At 33.4% G+C, this 17,528-nt stretch overlaps 1 protein-coding gene across 3 annotated transcripts in view; it reads left to right on the forward strand.

Moving 5' to 3' along the window:
• The window catches only part of rhea (Talin_middle and talin-RS domain-containing protein rhea), a 184,581-nt gene that overhangs the window by 135,615 nt on the left and 31,438 nt on the right, over window positions 1-17,528 (forward strand). For all 3 annotated transcript variants that reach the window (XM_089236565.1, XM_089236567.1, XM_089236566.1), the window contains exons 37-46: window positions 172-294; window positions 1,643-1,786; window positions 1,917-2,078; window positions 2,196-2,336; window positions 4,418-4,599; window positions 5,049-5,181; window positions 5,521-5,622; window positions 7,277-7,447; window positions 7,615-7,761; window positions 9,303-9,407. In XM_089236565.1, coding sequence (XP_089092691.1) covers window positions 172-294; window positions 1,643-1,786; window positions 1,917-2,078; window positions 2,196-2,336; window positions 4,418-4,599; window positions 5,049-5,181; window positions 5,521-5,622; window positions 7,277-7,447; window positions 7,615-7,761; window positions 9,303-9,407 — 1,410 coding nt within the window. The remainder of the gene's footprint in view (window positions 1-171; window positions 295-1,642; window positions 1,787-1,916; window positions 2,079-2,195; window positions 2,337-4,417; window positions 4,600-5,048; window positions 5,182-5,520; window positions 5,623-7,276; window positions 7,448-7,614; window positions 7,762-9,302; window positions 9,408-17,528) is intronic.

Genomic DNA, 17,528 nt, shown 5'->3' on the forward strand with positions numbered 1-17,528 from the left:
CAAAATATAGATAATTAGGTTATATGGATATCCATAAACCCAAAACAGCAATCCAAAATTAAGAAATTAAAAAAACTTGAAGGGAAAATGTTTGTTCATTTTTTGATTTTGAAATGCATGTATTTGTTAGATTCAACACCTTGAATATTTTCTCTCTTTTTTCTTATTCAGAATCTAGGAGATGCTATGACAGGCATTGCAAATCATGCTAAAGAGAGTGAACATGAGGAGTTTGGAAAATCAGTTAATAATGTGTCAGATGCTATTTGTGGTCTGATTGAGGCTGCAGCGCAGGTACGATTCCCACTTAATCATTTTCTTTTAGTTTCTTTATAGTCTGCCCAGTATAGTATACCTTATCCTGCATTTGATATAAAACATAAATACAATATTAATGGAGTCTTTGTACTTAAAAAAAAACCATAAATATAATTCTCATGAAATTAACCACTTAACAGTTTTGCCAAACACTGTTCGGGTGCTGTAAAAAAGACTTCTCTGATTTGCCTGTACATCATTCATGCAGCTTATTTTTCTATACCAATCCACTGATTCGTCCTGCCTTTTCCTCTTTTTTCTAATAGATGGCTCTAGTAGTCCAGTAAAGATTGAATTGCAAAATAAGTATGCACTGGTTTCAGTGTCAGGTTTTATTGTTTTTTGTTTATGCTGGAAAAGGAGCAAATTTTGTTTACACTTGTTTAGTGCATCACACGTTTCAAATGCTGTTTCTTTACAATTTTTCAAGAATGATTGACAGTGAGTGGCTCATAACAGAATATAATTCTGATATTGATACATCCCAAATCAGTTCTTCGAAAAAAGCCAACTTTAAGTAAAAATATCTTTTTTTCACTGTAATTAAAAATTAGGAATTCAATACTTGTAACTGTTTTGACTGCTGATAAATTTATTTAATTGATTTGAATACAAAATTGTGTATCAAAAATGTACTTATTTTTGGGCAGAATATGGCAAAAAAAAGAAACTTGAGTAGTTAAAAGTTTGCTGCTTAATAATATATTTATATAGAATTTTTATTATGTGATAATGCATTAAACAAGATTGGAAAAAAATTGTAGACTTCGTCTCTGTACTATAAAGATAATTATTTTTCTGAACTCTTTTGATTCAGACCAAAACATAGCCTGTGATTTTGTTTACAATTGAGGCAAACTCAATAGAATATTTTTGTACAGTAAAACCTGAGACGAAAACCTGTTGAACAGAATCAAAAGATAGTCCCATATAGATGACTAGTTCTTTCATATGCACTTTTATAAAATGGAATAATATTTCATCCTCTTCAAGTTCTGTTTCATACAAGTTTCACTTGGTTAACATAGTTCCCAATATCATTCTCTTCTAGTTTCTTTATAGTCAGTTACTCAGTATACCTTATCCTGTATTTGATATTTGATATAAAACGTAAATATTGTATATACATTAATGCACTGGTTGTTTTTCTACTGTTACTTGGGAAATGTCTGGTGACATATCAATTCTCGGATCGTGGCATAATATTACTGAAAAAGAATTGAGGTTGTGCAATCAATAAGTAGTTTACAAGAATTTTTAAATTTCCCAATTTTTTTTATATCTTCAATATGGTATAATGATTTTTTTCTCCTTTATATTGTAGAGTGCATATTGGGTTGCAGTGTCTGACATATCTAGTGTAGCTGGTCGACCTGGTCTCGTAGATGTTGCACAATTTGCTCGTGCAAACCAAGCCATTCAGAATGCTTGTCATCAGCTGACAAGTTCTGCCAGCAGTCAGCCTCAAGTAAGCCCAAATATTTTTCCATGTAAATAAGCAAAGCAAAATTCTGTTCTCTTGGCCTTTTTAATATATAAATAAATATATATATATATATATATATATATATATGCATAATTTCTCTTTATATGCACAGATTCTTTCTGCTGCTACAGTCATTGCCAAGCATACATCATCATTATGCAACTCGTGTAGGGTTGCGTCCTCAAAAACAACTAATCCAGTTGCCAAAAGGCATTTTGTGCAATCTGCAAAAGATGTTGCAAATGCTACTTCAAATTTAGTCAAAGAAATAAAGGTACAGCTCAGTAATTTTTTTTTAAACAAGACGTTTAAGAGTATTATGATGCAAAGCATTGTTTATGTAAATGTGGGCTCAATGGTGATACCTGATTTAATTTTTTTTTCATTCTAGGCACTTGATCAAGATCTATCAGACAAAAATAGACAGAGCACAGCTTTGGCAATTAAACCACTAACAGAAGCTGTTGAAAATCTGACTACTTTTGCCAGCTCACCAGAATTTGCAAATATTCCTGCAAAAATCAGTGCAAAAGTATTATATAGCATAATATATCATAGAAATACTTTAAATATTAAAATTAATTACATTAGTATTAAAAACTTACCAATATAATAGTAATAATATTATGTTGAGTCTGAATGAGAAATGCCAGATAAGAGGAAGTATTCATGTGAGAAATCAAAATAAAAAATTTTTTTTAGATTGGAATAAAGCAACATTATATCAAAATTTAAGAAAAAAACTGCATTGAAACTCTATTGACTCTCAGTGACTTTCAATGGTCACCTCTCTTTCAGGCCCGTCATTTAAGAGGGGGCAGGGTATGCCCCCCTAAATAATGCCTAAATCCGCCTATATATATATTTGTATATATATATACAAATATATATATACATACATTGAGTACATGTGCTTTGCCCCCCCCCCCGAAAAAGTTGAAATGACGGCCCTGCTCTCTTTTATTAATGATTTTTTCCCCTGCTGGTGTCCATGAAGAGTTTTACATATACACACATACATATTCTGTCTTTATTTTTAATTGCCACAATTTGATCCCAATTGAAAAAAAAACCTATCCTCTTGTAAAATTACCATTTTGAAGTTTGCAATCTTTAAAGTAATGAAAATATGCTGATAGCCTGACCAGGGCCATCTTAAGAGCATCATGTGCCTTGGGCAAAGTGATTTTTCTGAGGCCCCTACCTGGCTAGAAATGCCTACCTACCAATTTTACATGCATAATCTCAAATTTTAACCTGATCTCATTTTTGCACACAAACTCCATCCTCTCTCTGCACTTGAGGCACCCCGGACCATGCAATGGAGAGTCCATGCTTTAAGACGCACTGAGCCTAACCTCTTTTTTTTAATTTGATAAATTTTCTTTAATGCAAAAAGAAAAAGCATTTAGGAAAATCTTGTATGCTTAATAAAGATAAGACAAGAATATCTGAGTTCAGCCAACATTTACCAGATAATAAAATCTGAACCAAATATAAAAAATTACAACATGAATTTGTTGTTTCATATTGAAAATATGATCAAATATAAAGTGATAAGCGTAACAATACTCCTGGCCTTCAGGGCAAATTTAGCCCACCAAAGAGGTTTCATGCAGCCTGCGAAAGGTGTTCTTGTAGAAGGTATCAATCAATGCAACACAATCACTACAAGAATTTGTAGCCCGCAAGTGATTTCATCTCGCATATTTGGCCAGCAGACTGAAAAGGTTGTACATTCCTACTTTAGTCTATATTGAAATAGAACACCTGTTATCCTGTGTGCAAAAACAAATAAAAAAAACTGAAAAGTGGAGGAGAGCCAAGCATTAAATTTTTGTGCTTATACCTCAAAGTTGAGCAAAGGGCATGATTATGTATTAACTCTTCTTTGTTGCAAACTTATTTTTGCATAAACTGTTGTCTTCAATACCAAAAAAAAATGGGGATAAAAAAAACAATAGAACAAATAAGACAACGATGTGTAGTGATAATGTCAATCCTGATTTTCTTTTATTCGGCACTTTTCAATTGAAAGGATCCTGTCTGAGGCAGACAGTGTGGGACTCCCGCAAGTAAGATCAAAGATGTTTGCTTAATTAGTCAGAATATACAGTTTAAATTAGAGGGATAAAATTATGGAGCCCTCTGGCAAATGCACCACTTGGCCATATGGAAATCTGACCCCAATTTGTGTGACTGTAAATAAGTTTTATGCAAAATTTACTTAATTTAAATTGTAATTGCTTGACATCACATGAGAATGTACACCAAATATTAATTTTAAATTCGTGAAAAGACATGAATATATCTTTTATTAAAACTATTTTGTAACTACTGCTGCTTTACTTTTTTTTGTGACTATTTAGCCATCATTAATTTACAGTTATCCATAGTTCTCTTTCCTATCATTGCCCTGGATAGTTCAGTTTCTACTCTACATAATAGTTACTTTTTTTAATCTAAGAGAATTTTTTGAAACAAAATCAGCCTTGGACTGTTCTAACTTTTTGCTTGTTTGTTTTCAAATACCAACATACAATTTATAAAATATATGTTTGTTTAATATTTTTTCCCCATGTAAACTGATGGTAATATGCTTTGCATTTCCAGGCTAGATCATCCCAAGAACCTATAACATCAGCAGGTAAAAATATTATTGATGGTTCATGCAACATGATTCAAACAGCAAAATCTTTGTCCCTAAATCCAAAAGATCCACTTGCATGGCAAAAACTTGCAAATCATAGCAAACATGTTTCTGATTCCATAAAAAAGCTGGTATCATCCATAAAGTAAGTGTATACCTATTGCATAAAACTATTTTGTGTATAAAATTATTAATAAAAAAAATTTTCTTCCTCCTTCAATATTGAAATCTTTTTTGTGCTGTTTATTATTTAAGCTTATTAATCATATGCTATTAAGATTACTCCCAGAGTCCTGATTTTATTTTTCATATTGAAACATATCCCCATTTAGGAAGTTTTCTTCCACTTAATACTTTTCTTTTGTTTTATTTTTGCCAATGATGTGTCTAGTCAAATTCACTATTATTTTCATAATCACTGATTTGATTTATAAAAAAGGAAATTAAAATAAGTAAACTTTTGGATATATATATATATATTTTTTATTAATGTGATTTTGTCAAAACAAAGATGTTTTAAACCAATCATTTACAACATCAAATTTAATAATTTGAATAATGTATATATTTGATTTTTTTCCTTTCGCTTCGCAGAGACAGAGCTCCTGGGCAAAAAGAATGTGACAGTGCCATTGAGAAACTTACTTCCTGTATTCGTGATTTGGACAGGGCATCTTTGAGCATAATAGGTCAAAATTTGGTTCCCAAAGCTGATTATAGCCTCAAAGTAAGAATGTTTTTAAGTTTGTTAAATATTTTATAATTTTAAAGAAAAAATTTTTTTTGAAGAGTGGGTGAGTTATGATCTCAAAATTGTCAGAATATAATGTGAATAAGTGAAAAAGAAAAACTTGGGTAACAAACGCATGAATAAAATAAAAATTTAGTACTATAATCAGTCTATTTATTAACAGAAAGAAAAAAATACTGTTTTATGAAAATTGAAAAAAATAAGAATTGAACTTTTTATGTATTTTTTTGTAATTCTAATGCTGTAAAAATTTCGAAAATTTTATGAATTTTGAGCCACAGCAATGAGTAGAATTAATTTTATATATATATTTAGGGGTATCAAGAGCAAATGGAGAACAGTGCTTCTGAAATTAATGACAAAATTGAAGCTGTGCGTTCGGCATCAAAAGCAGAAGCTGAGAAGTTGGGGCATGCTGTAAGTTGCTAAAAAATTAACATTCTTAATTAGAATTGGTTTTTTTATTGACAGTAAACCCTGTTACACTGTGGGTATTTGAAGTATGTAGTTTACCCCAATATCATAACCTTAAACCAGTATAACAGAGTGTATATACTTCCTTTTTGAATAAAATAATCGGGAACTTGATAGTCTATGTTATATGTAAAAGCATATTGAGGTTGGTTTTATGAGAATTTTATATTTACTTCATTTGAATATTGTAATATCCCTAATTTAAAATGATTCTGAACTATTGAGCAGAATCAGTATTGTTGTGAAGAGCATTACAAATATTCAATTCAAGTCACATAAAACTTCATATTGTTATCTTATAATGAAAACCTTTCACATAAAAAAATTCCCAACTTTACAGGAAGAGCAAATAAAGAATGGGATGTCCCATTGAATAACACACAAAAGGGGGCTCATTTTTCTCTCTATAGAAAGCAGATCATTATAAGTGAGATATGATGTTCTCAATGTAAAACAGTCAAAAAGTGATTTAAAAAAAAGATGTAAAAGGTTTTCATTAGAAGGTCGCTATGATAAATGTGCACAAGTAAATTATTTTTGATAGTCGTGGCATGTGTGTTTGTTATCATTAAAATGGTTACATTTTGTTATCAATTGCAATGAGTTATGTGTGGATATATTACAAAGAACTAAATATATATAAAAGAACTGCTTTAGTGACATTGATTTTCTTGCTATAAGTGATCAAACTGAAATATCTATTTTAGAAAATGATGTTATTGAATTTTAGCATTTTATCCCAAATCCTTTTTAACTTTTCAATGTTCTATACTGTTCCTGTGTAACTAAATTTATTGTTCTTGTAGCTTTCATATGAGGTTGAACGATCAAGGTATGCTGCAAAATGATTTCCCATAATGATCACAGAATATAGTTTATTACCCTACACAAAACCCTCAGTTTTTTCATATTATTTTTTTGCTAACCACCAGTTTGTTTTATTTTTTAAATGGTCTTGCTAATTACATTTTTGAAAGTAGTCATTACGAATGAATGAATGTGAAACCATGAATCTCAAAAGTTATTTTAATGAGGATTGATTTCTCTGTTTTGTTTGTTATATTATTTTTAAAAAAAGGGTGTCAAAATTTTCCTTTCATTTTTTTGCATTGCATTATTTTTCCATTTCCTTCATGAGATAGCTCAACCATTTCCATAGTAGTTCTAATTGCCTGATGTATGTGAATGCAGGAAAAAATTTTGTGTTTTGAAAAATAATGGATTGGATTATAAATAATACCATATTATTTATTTTGACGTATTTTACAAGTATACAGTTTTAATGTTTTCACTCAAACATTTTAATGCAGGGTATTGCATGAGAAACCGACCCATCTCACTAGCACTTAAAATCTTTCGTGGTGACGATCAACTTGAAGAACATTGGGCTAATGATACATTTGACAGACAGCTGAAAACGTACCAGTCTTAATATTTCATGTAAGGGGAGGGACTCCTGGAGATGACTTGGATGGTGGTAGAAGAATGAGTGAAAAAGTTTTGTGAGAGTGAGGCGGGCCGGTTTATCTTGCACAAGTTTGGCCTTATACCAGTGAATATTTAACAGTATTAATTCGTGTTTTATTATTATTATTAGGTTACTCAAATGACATCATACTTTGACCCACTTGTACAAAATGCTATTGGAAGTGCTTCAAAGACAATTAATTCAAAACAGCAAATGGCTCTACTGGATCAAACGAAAACAGTTGCAGAATGTGCTTTACAGCTTATCTATGCTGCAAAAGAAGCTGGTGGAAATCCAAAGGTTAGTAAAATATATCAGGTATATTTTTGGCTTTTCAGAGAGCAGTTTGTATGTTTAAATTCAGCTTTTTAATTCAGTTTGACTTGTTTAATAATATCTTGGAATTGTATAAACTGAAAAAAAAAATTAGCTGAAAAAAACTGATAAGCAAAAATTATTTTTTCCAGGCAGTTCATGTATTTAGTGAAATCGATGAGGCTGCTCATTTGATGAAAGATGCTCTTCATGATCTTTTGCACACATTAGAGGCTGCTGCAACTGAAGTTGGTGTTGTTACTGGCATTGTAGAGTCTATTAGTAAATCCATGATCAAAGTAAGATATTTTCTTTTATCGAGAAGCTTCAATGACTAAAAATCTTTTACCAAATGTTTCTTTGCTCTCTTTCAACCAAACTGTTGTTTATCAAGCCCATATTTTTTGGTAATAAAGTGATCTTTTTGTTGTTACAATTAAAATAATTTTTCTGACTCCTAACTACCTTCATAGTTTAGAAAAACTGGTTTGTTATCAGTTAAAATTGCAGGAACCCTTTATTGTTGTGCCATTACCATCTATTTTGCTTCCCTAAAATTTGCCTCTTAAATTGTCACTTGGCAGTCAAGTGATTAGGGAGCTAGCTTTTTGACTGTGCAGGTCTGGGTTCAAATTTTCATTTGGGTATGGATTTTGACTGTGCATAGTTTAAGGCACACACGGAGGCAATATGAATTTCAATGGGAGCTATGAGGATTCATGGAAATTCATATGCGATAGAAAAATAATTTGAGTGTACAAATTCATATTCCATGAAAAACAATTTCAGAATTAATGAAAATTAAAAATTTTATAATAGAAGAATTTAAAAATTAATGGCACCATTGTCTTAATCGAAATACCACATTATGAGACTTTTTGGCCATTGGGCTGCATGTGATTTTTTTTTTGGCCTGCGATGTCTGAAATTTTGAAAACCCCTGCTTTGAGACTAAGTGAGGCTCCTCTTAGGAGTGGGGATGGGGTTTTGCAAATTTTCTTTTTGGGGGATGGGCAACACACAGGCTAATTTGAGATTTGAAAAAAGCTGTCTCTCCAAGAATATTTTGAGTTTTTATTCTTTAAAAATGATTTCAAATTCTAATTTTCACTTTTTTTTTAATTTTGGTCATCTTGGGGGAAGGGGTGGATGCATGGAGCTCCGTATCTCCCTCCCCCTTTAAGCATGTGTCTTTTAAAGCTGGGGCATAAGGATTTTACAAGATGCTTAAGTGGTGCATGGCCCAAGAAAGGTTGGTTTAAGGGTTAAAAATATTGGAGTATTCACAATATTCAGAGCAGCAACCTCATTAATGGAAATATCGGCATTAACTGAAAGAATGAGTAGATTTTTTCCTTTGATCTTTATTAATAGAAAACCAACATGCCTTTGCTTTTTTTAAACCCTTTATCTACTGACAGTACCTCAAAGTACCAGGTTAGGTAATTTATGTACTGACCTGACTAACTAGTGACCAAGTGGAGATCGAAATGTAGTTCGGAAAGAAAATTCACGTTCCTCTATGGGGAATCGAACCACCAATCTCACTGTCCGGGTGAGTGTTCTAGAACACTCGCCTTTCCGAACTACATCTCGATCTCCGCTTGGTTATCCATGCTTTCATACTTCGTATGAACAGCGGAGAGTGACATCGTTTCTCTCTATACTGACTAACTAGTGTTTGAATTTTTTTTATTTTTAATTATAACTAGCCTAGAATGGTCTAACCAAATAATTTACATATGATTATTTATTAATATTATATTTATATTTTTTTTATTCTACTTTTCACAATGTGGTAGATAAAGGGTTAAACAAAAACATTTTTTTTTTTCTCCAGGTTGATGAACATCATATAAGCCAGGTATCCAGTGAATCATTTGTTGATTATCAAACCCGAATGGTGAACTATGCCAAGGAAATTGCTAGACTCTCCCAGGAAATGGTAATTACATTTATTTATACCATATTTAACTACATGGTTTTCATTGAACCAGGCAAGGTCAATATAATGAGATATTTAAAAAAGCTACATATACTAGTGTACAAATTCTATAGAGAGTGGGGGCACTATTTCTTGTGTCCAACATTCTATGACTATCATGTTCATCAGTTTTTTCTTATTATGTGCCCAATAGTCAAATTCTTTATTACATGATGCTTAGTTAGTTGATTTTACTTCATGTGAGCATATTGATATATTTTTCGATGCCAACAGTGCATGAGTATAGTATTTTGATGCAGCTTTTACTATAACATTATCATTCCAGCTCTACACACTTTTAGATATACAGGATTTTCTGTTAATGGACCAACAAACTCAGAGGGCAGTGGCGTAACCAGGTTTTTGTCAGTGGGGGAGCGAAATATAATAAGGCGCCTTATTCTGTTCCTCATTTAGGTGAAATTAAAAAAAAATTAAGTATACAAAGAAACTAGTTAAAAATTTAAATAAAAACTTCATTTGTTTAGGTTTTGTTTTCGTGTTTATTTTTCACAACTTTTTTTAACTGAAAATGAAAATGTAAATAATAGTTTATATATATAGTGTAAACTATACGATATGCAGAACGAAAAACCCTAAAAAATTGAACACAAAATATATTTATGGATTTCTAGAACTGTGTAATATTGTTTTTATCATGGGATGTTTATGCAACAGTTTTGCGACAATTTTTTCAACAGCATAAGTGAAGCTGAAAAAGTTCTATTAAAACCTATATGATCCACTTCCTCTCTGAGTTTTGTCGCAAATTTTTGCAAGAGCAAAATTCATCAGAACTTTTTCTGCCTTTTTTTTCATTTTTGAAAAGTGCTCAATTACTTTTTGAATATCAAGCTCATTAGCTAATTTCCTTTCTATTGACAACGAAGCCAATCCCACTAATCTTTCTTCTTTCATGGTCAATATTAAATAAGATTTTATCATTTTTAATGTGCTGAATGATCTTTCTGCAGAACAGCTACAGATTGGCAAAGTTAGATAAAGTCTGTCTGTCTTGCATTTATTCCATGTGTAATCATGAATTTTAGCATTGTGATGATATTCAATGATTTTATGTCGTCCGATACATGTTTGCAGAGATTTCTAAATGAAAGAAATTCCTTCACCTGTTTTTCCTGAACCGTTGGCTTTAGAGACAACTTTCAATTAGAAAAAAATGTTTCAAATGGTGTTTAAATGAAAAAAATTAATAAAAAAGTTACAAAATTTAAATTTTTATACGGTTCTCCCATTTTCTAATTTATTAAAAAGTTGTTGCCCTGCCGCATTACTGGACGGTCTCAACCAATACGGATGGGGGATGCCCCAGTGTCAATTAGGAGCATCAACCGATCCAATATGAGTATGTGCTGACGTAACTGTGGTATTTATGCCCCAGCCAGGTCCGCAACTAGGGGGAGCAGGCGGGTCAGGTGCCCCGGACAAGAGGAAGCTTAAATTTCACACTCTAACACCTTGAACATTACAAAGGGATGCTAAAATGCATGCTTGGCCCATCTGACCAAGTATCTAGTTACAGCCCTGCTCCCAGCCCATCAAAACTCTTTCTGCTTATGGTTTTGACGAGTTTGAGTGCCTGACCTATCCCTCTCCAACCAGATACCCGATTTTATATACAATGAAACCTTGGTATAACGATACTCTGAGGACAAGGGAAAAATACCATTGTAGAGGGATTATCGTTATATAGAGAGGCAACATTATTGCACGGCATCAAATTTATACTGTTTTTCTCATCTTTTCTAAATCGGCATTGTTAGTATCGCTAGAAAATGTTGCATTGCTCCCATAAAGTTGTTTACCGCGTTTCACTGTGGTGACATACACAGAAACTAGCAATACCAATTACTGCTTCAGTGCTTCCTGTGGTGCAAAATACCAGTGTCATAAGACACATTCAGAAGAACGAAAATAAGTGTCGGAGTTAAAATCAAATTCAAAACTATTTTGTGCAAATTACAAAATATCATTGTAGCGGTTTTGAAAGATCTTAAGAAATATTGTTATAGAGATTTATCGTGGTAAAGGATATCATTGTATCGAGGGGAGTTTAGCATTAGACTACAGACAATTCCAAACAAAATCTTGAAAAATATTGTTGTATCGAGTATCATTGTAGCAAAGTTTGACTGTATTAGTTTTCAAGAGAAAGAAAGTTGGCATCCAGAAAAAATCATAAATACAATATATACAGAAGTGCTGAAAAATCACATCCACAAAAAAATACATGAGCCCAATAAACAAAAATTATTAAAATTTAAAGATTTATTTGAAGAAATAATTTCAGAAAATTAAGAAATTTTGAACTAATGAAAGATATAATTTCCTGAATTTAAGAAAAACATTTAGAATCTATCTTAATTGTGAATAAGTCTTCAATAATTTAGATGCCCTTTGTTTCATCCCGGGCCAGGACCACCTCAAGGTCAGCCAAGCAAGCACACACTTTGGTGCTACAGTGTGTGAGGGGTGTTTGCAGGATGAATTCGGCCCCCGAGGAATCGGACCCACTTGCTCCAGCCTAGTTTCACCCCGGGCGCTCCAGTTAAGACGTCTCTCTCAACATACAACTTAAAAAGTCCTCACTTAAGGCGTTTTTCCATTAAGTAGTCTTATTTTCAGAATCCCAGTGTTTTTCCCTATATCAAGACATCCTTCGTTTAAGAATTTTTTCCGCTCAATAAGTTCATTTAAGAATGCTTTCTGCCCACTCGTAATGAGAATTGATGAATTCAATGTTGAAGGTGTAATTGAGGTATAAATTCATGAACCTCAGCATCTCCTGCGGCGATGTTTTGACGCAATACATTTCATTACAATCAATACATTATTTTCAGAATCCCAGTGTTTTTCCCTATATCAAGACATCCTTCGTTTAAGAATTTTTTCCGCTCAATAAGTTCATTTAAGAATGCTTTCTGCCCACTCGGAATGAGAATTGATGAATTCAATGTAGAAGGTGTAATTGAGGTATAAATTCATGAACCTCAGCATCTCCTGCGGCGATGTTTTGACGCAATACATTTCATTACAATCAATACATTATTTTCAGAATCCCAGTGTTTTTCCCTATATCAAGACATCCTTCGTTTAAGAATTTTTTCCGCTCAATAAGTTCATTTAAGAATGCTTTCTGCTCACTCGTAATGAGAATTGATGAATTCAATGTTGAAGGTGTAATTGAGGTATAAATTCATGAACCTCAGCATCTCCTGCGGCGATGTTTTGACGCAATACATTAGGTAACTTTATGCTATTGTTTGGGAAGGAAACCAGGGCTGAACGAATCTATTATCAGACGATCTTGGGGCAAGTAAAAATTTTAAATACCCGATTATAAGTAGTGAATGCAGGCTCCTCCAACGGGGGGATGGGGGGGACATTCTACTTCCACCCTGTTACCTATGTGTATCAATAATATAATTTTTTTTCACTGAACAGGGAGGGGGTGATCGTCTCCATGCTCCTCTTTCTCTGCCTACATATGTATCTGGCGCTAGTACATAAAATATTGATTCAAGCATGTAAATTTTTGGAGATTTGTCCAGTCCTGGAGCAACCAGTTCCTGGTGTTATTTCAACTATCAGATATTTAAACTATTCAGATACCTGATTGCTATAATGTCTTCTGCCAGAGTATGATAATCAGTGATATATCTATAGCTGTTTGTCTAATGCATACATATATAGAATTTGTAAAATCACTGCTCCTGGTATACAGTATTAAAATGACATCGCTTCGAAGATCTCAAAAAGTATATGGTAGACTCTCACTAATCCAACATGTATAAGTTTAGGGTTATGATGAAGTACTGAAATCACCAGATTACCGGAAGGAAGTGGAAAAAAATTAAATGTGCTGCAAATTTCTGTGCATAGATACGAACCCCGATTTGCCCCGGGTATCATAATTTTGGGGGTCCGGAAGTTGAAACATATATTCATTGACTAATGAAACATCTTTGACCTAAGTTGCAAGAGTCCCATGATTTCTGCTACTTAATACTGTATAAACAAATATTAATAGTAGTTAATATTGTATGAACACAAAGAAAAAAATATGTATTCAAAAATGTACTCACCAATCGAATATTAAGGAAAAGAAAATATCTGGAAAAAATATTAAAACCACTTGATGAAGAAATAATTTATAGTACTAGTAAAGTTCCCCTCTTCTTCTTATCGGTCGTAGGTCCTCGGCTGTACCTCCACTACGATTCCAGGGCGAAATAACTGGATTCTAGACTCCCAAAAGGAAGAAAACAACGGTTTATTTAATTTATTATCCAACACCTCCACGAAACCGTCCTGTCTCTTCGGTACAAACTTTTACACTACTTCTCTTTTTCGAATGTCTCAACTCGTTCTCGTTTCTCTCTCTCGCGACTCCTGTTTCTCCTCGGCCTTTTTCCAACCTCTTTTCTCCTGAACCTTACAGTACTCCAAATAGGTTATGAAGATATCAGTATTGAAGTGGTAGAGAAGCAATGATACTATAAAATATGAACTCAATTTTGCGACAACCGCAGTCCATGTATATTCTAAGCCCTCCTTTTTTCCTTACTTAAAAACTTTCTTTTATTAATTGTACAGTGTAGCTTATATAATTGTGTCTATCTTTGATTGTATGTACACGGCCATCAAGTACATATGGGGGAAAAAAGATTAAGGTGTCAGTCATTTTCTTGGAATAATTTCTGCTATATATATATTGTGCTCTCTGAAGCCACTCATCCCCTTGGGAAAAATGATGCTATTTTGACACCAGAGCATGCAGACCTGCAGAGGGGTGAAAGAATTATCTACTGATTCGATCTAGAATGTCTGTTGGTGGATCCAACATTTAACACACAGTTGTCATTTACTATCTCATTGTAATCATTTAAAGGCGCAGGACAACTTGAGGAACTTCCAAGCCTTGGAGCTCTTTTACTTGGGGATCCACCTTCCATTTCCTGGAACAAACCCTGTGTTTGTGTTTGACCTCTGGTGTTTTATCTCAAGAGCACTGAATTCACCCCCCTCCCCCCACTGACCCATACATATAAGCTAACTCTGGCTCATTGCTGGTTTCCAATAGGTCACCGCACCACATCTTATCCTTCCAGTGCACGCCTGTAAAATACTATGAGAGCTCACAGTGTAACTACCTTCTAAGCATGTAGCTTTCTCCCCCCTCCCCCCTGGCTACACCACTGGTGGTTAGTAGGCATCAATGGGAACAAAAATTGCAATGGAACATCATGTCACAAAGCATGTTGAGAGGGTGAAAATTGCAAAAAACTCATGCAGGTTTCAATGTCCTGCTGGAACGACAAAAAGTGCAATAATAACTACAAAAGTTTATTCGATTAATTATTATAAGAGTTGTTGGAAGTGGCGGTTGCCGACGTCATTGCACAGTCTACAACGACGTAAAAACGGTTCCCGGATGTGCTCTAAGATACCAGATATGCTTTTGATGTCTGCCGCAGCAACGACAATCCGCAGTATGAGATCCTCCAGTGTGTCCGCAGCCATCGCATAAACGAGTAATTTAAGGTGACCCCATAAAAAAAGTCACACTGATGGAGATCCGTCGAAGATGGAGGCCAAGCAATGGGTCCCGTTCGTCCAATCCACCTCCTTGGGTATATAACATCGATTTTCGTTTTTTGCAATTTTCACCCTTTCAACATGGTTTGCGACACTGTGTTCTATTGCAATTTTTTTTCCTCTTGATCCTACTAACAACCCTCTGAGTTTATCAGTCTATTAACACAACACCCTTATATATTGGATAGTTCATGTCCTAAGTCTCGTCAAGTTTTTTGAAGTGGTCAACAACTGGTAGGTACGTTAAATTATATGTCAATATTGATAGTTGTTAATGTAAATTAATCACACATCTAAATCACAAGGCTATGCCAGCTGCTAGAAATATCACACTCTAGATCAGAGAGATTTTAAAAAACAAAAATAAAGCAAATGAATTCAAAATAATAGATGAATAGAAGGAAATGAAGACAAAGTGATCCCACAAATGCTATGTCAACTAGTAGTTAAACATATTGAATGAACGCCAGAACTTTGCCACTGGACTTATCCCGTTGCCGAGATCTCTTCCAGAGATCAGAGTTTGGAACATAGTTAAACATAATGACTGCACCACTTTACCGTTCACAAAGAGAAAAGAATTTCATCAATTATTGAAGACTGATGAAACAAGAACAGCATAACATCATGGAAATTAAACAATTTAAAGTAAAAGTGATAATGAAAAATGACACCCAGATTATGATTTTATATTAGATATTTTTCAAATGTGATTTATGATTTTATAGTCAAATTAAGTTTTTAATATGCAATATATAATTATCCAGATATATCCAGTCAATGGGCCTGGCGATGTGACCTGGGTATCTCTCGGTTTGATGGACAGTCAGTACAGGCCTATCAGACAGACACCTCTGGAGTTTCTAAACCTCACCACTGTGAAATTCACTCACAATTTTAGATATACCAGCTGGTCCTGTAAATAATTTTTATCAGCGATATCCCCAGATAATTATCATATATCTATTATTTTACTCAGAATTTGAAAGCATTTATAAATATTGCACAGCTGTTAATAATGTAACATATTTTTTCGGTATGATATGTAATGTTGCATACAGCTGAATGAGACGATCTCAGATGGTTGATGTGGATGACATAGTTTGACTATGGTTGGAAAGGGTATTCATTTCTAAAAGTGTTGGAATAAGAAAAAAAATTTATGTAATATATACAACCATCTTACTCAAGATTCGTTCCTTCACACATGACACTGGCCACATATCTCACCTCGCACCTATAATTCGTGTGTGCTTTTCTTTTTACTAATTTTGATGAAGTCTTCCTTGACAGGCATCCTGAATATGCAAAGTTTTGGCTTAATTCTGAAATCAGCTTCAGAAATTCTTGCTACTTTATTTTGTTTTCAGAGATGGTTATATTTTGGTAAATGTAGGTATATCCTGCAGTTATTTCAATGGATGGTGAGAAATTAATTATATACAGTCGACGTTCACACATTTTAGGAACCTCCAATTGACGAACCGCACATTCTTTGTAAACTAATCTTCTGGTTCCTAGCAATATGATATTCCTTTAAATGTTTTCCCCATTTAAGAACTTTAAATTTTACAAACTATTTTTCAGGTCAGTAAGGGTTTGTAAAAATGAGCGCTAAGTGTATTCAGTTTCTTTAAATGCCACCGTTATTAATACTACAGGGTGGTCCAAAAGTCACGCAACCCATTGTAAAATATTTTATTTTTTAAATGCTATCGAGAAATAAATAAAAAAACAATATTAATTCGAATGAAACAGCATTTGTGGATACAAAAACAAAGTTTATTTCAAAATGTTATAGCATGTATCCAAAATATGAACCTTTTGTGCAAATGCAAGCACATATTCTTTTTGTCAGTTTTCTCGTAACTTTTCTCAGAGCACTCACCTTTTCAATCTCTGAATGTTTTTAGTTCATCAATAAAATGAAGGGGTTATTCTCATTATTTGCCTTCAGGTGTCCCCACAGGAAAAAATCAGAGGGGTGACAGGTCCGGTGATCACGGTGGCCGCTGTCATTTTGAAATAAGATAGTAATAGAAAAATGTGTGGAGAAATCCATTGTCTTATAAGATGTATGGCAGAGGTTGCTCCATTCTGTTGAAAAAGTAAAAACGTGCATTTTCATCCAACAGTCTGTTGAATTAGAAGATAATATTCTGTTTGCTATCTACTATTTCTTTAAAAAAAAACTATACCTACACTATCCTACAGTGTGAAATTGCAAACTGCACAGTGATTTTGTTTGAATGCAGAGGCTTTACATGTGGATTTTAGGTGCACCAAATTCTGACGTTTGATCTGATCTGGAGCTTTCAACTCCAGGACAACTTGAACACAATAGGCATTAAACTCTGACTTCTTCAGAGCTCTTTAAACAGTCCAACATTTCAATATTTTCAGCTGTTCAACATTGTCTTTTAGTTGCCGCATTCCATGTAAGCTCAGTAGAAATGGACGCCTACT

The sequence above is a fragment of the Pholcus phalangioides genome, unplaced genomic scaffold, assembly GCF_987345545.1.
Source record: "Pholcus phalangioides strain wild (caught in Gottingen) unplaced genomic scaffold, Ppha-v1.0 ptg000009l_1, whole genome shotgun sequence".
Classification (NCBI taxonomy): Eukaryota; Metazoa; Arthropoda; class Arachnida; order Araneae; family Pholcidae; genus Pholcus; species Pholcus phalangioides.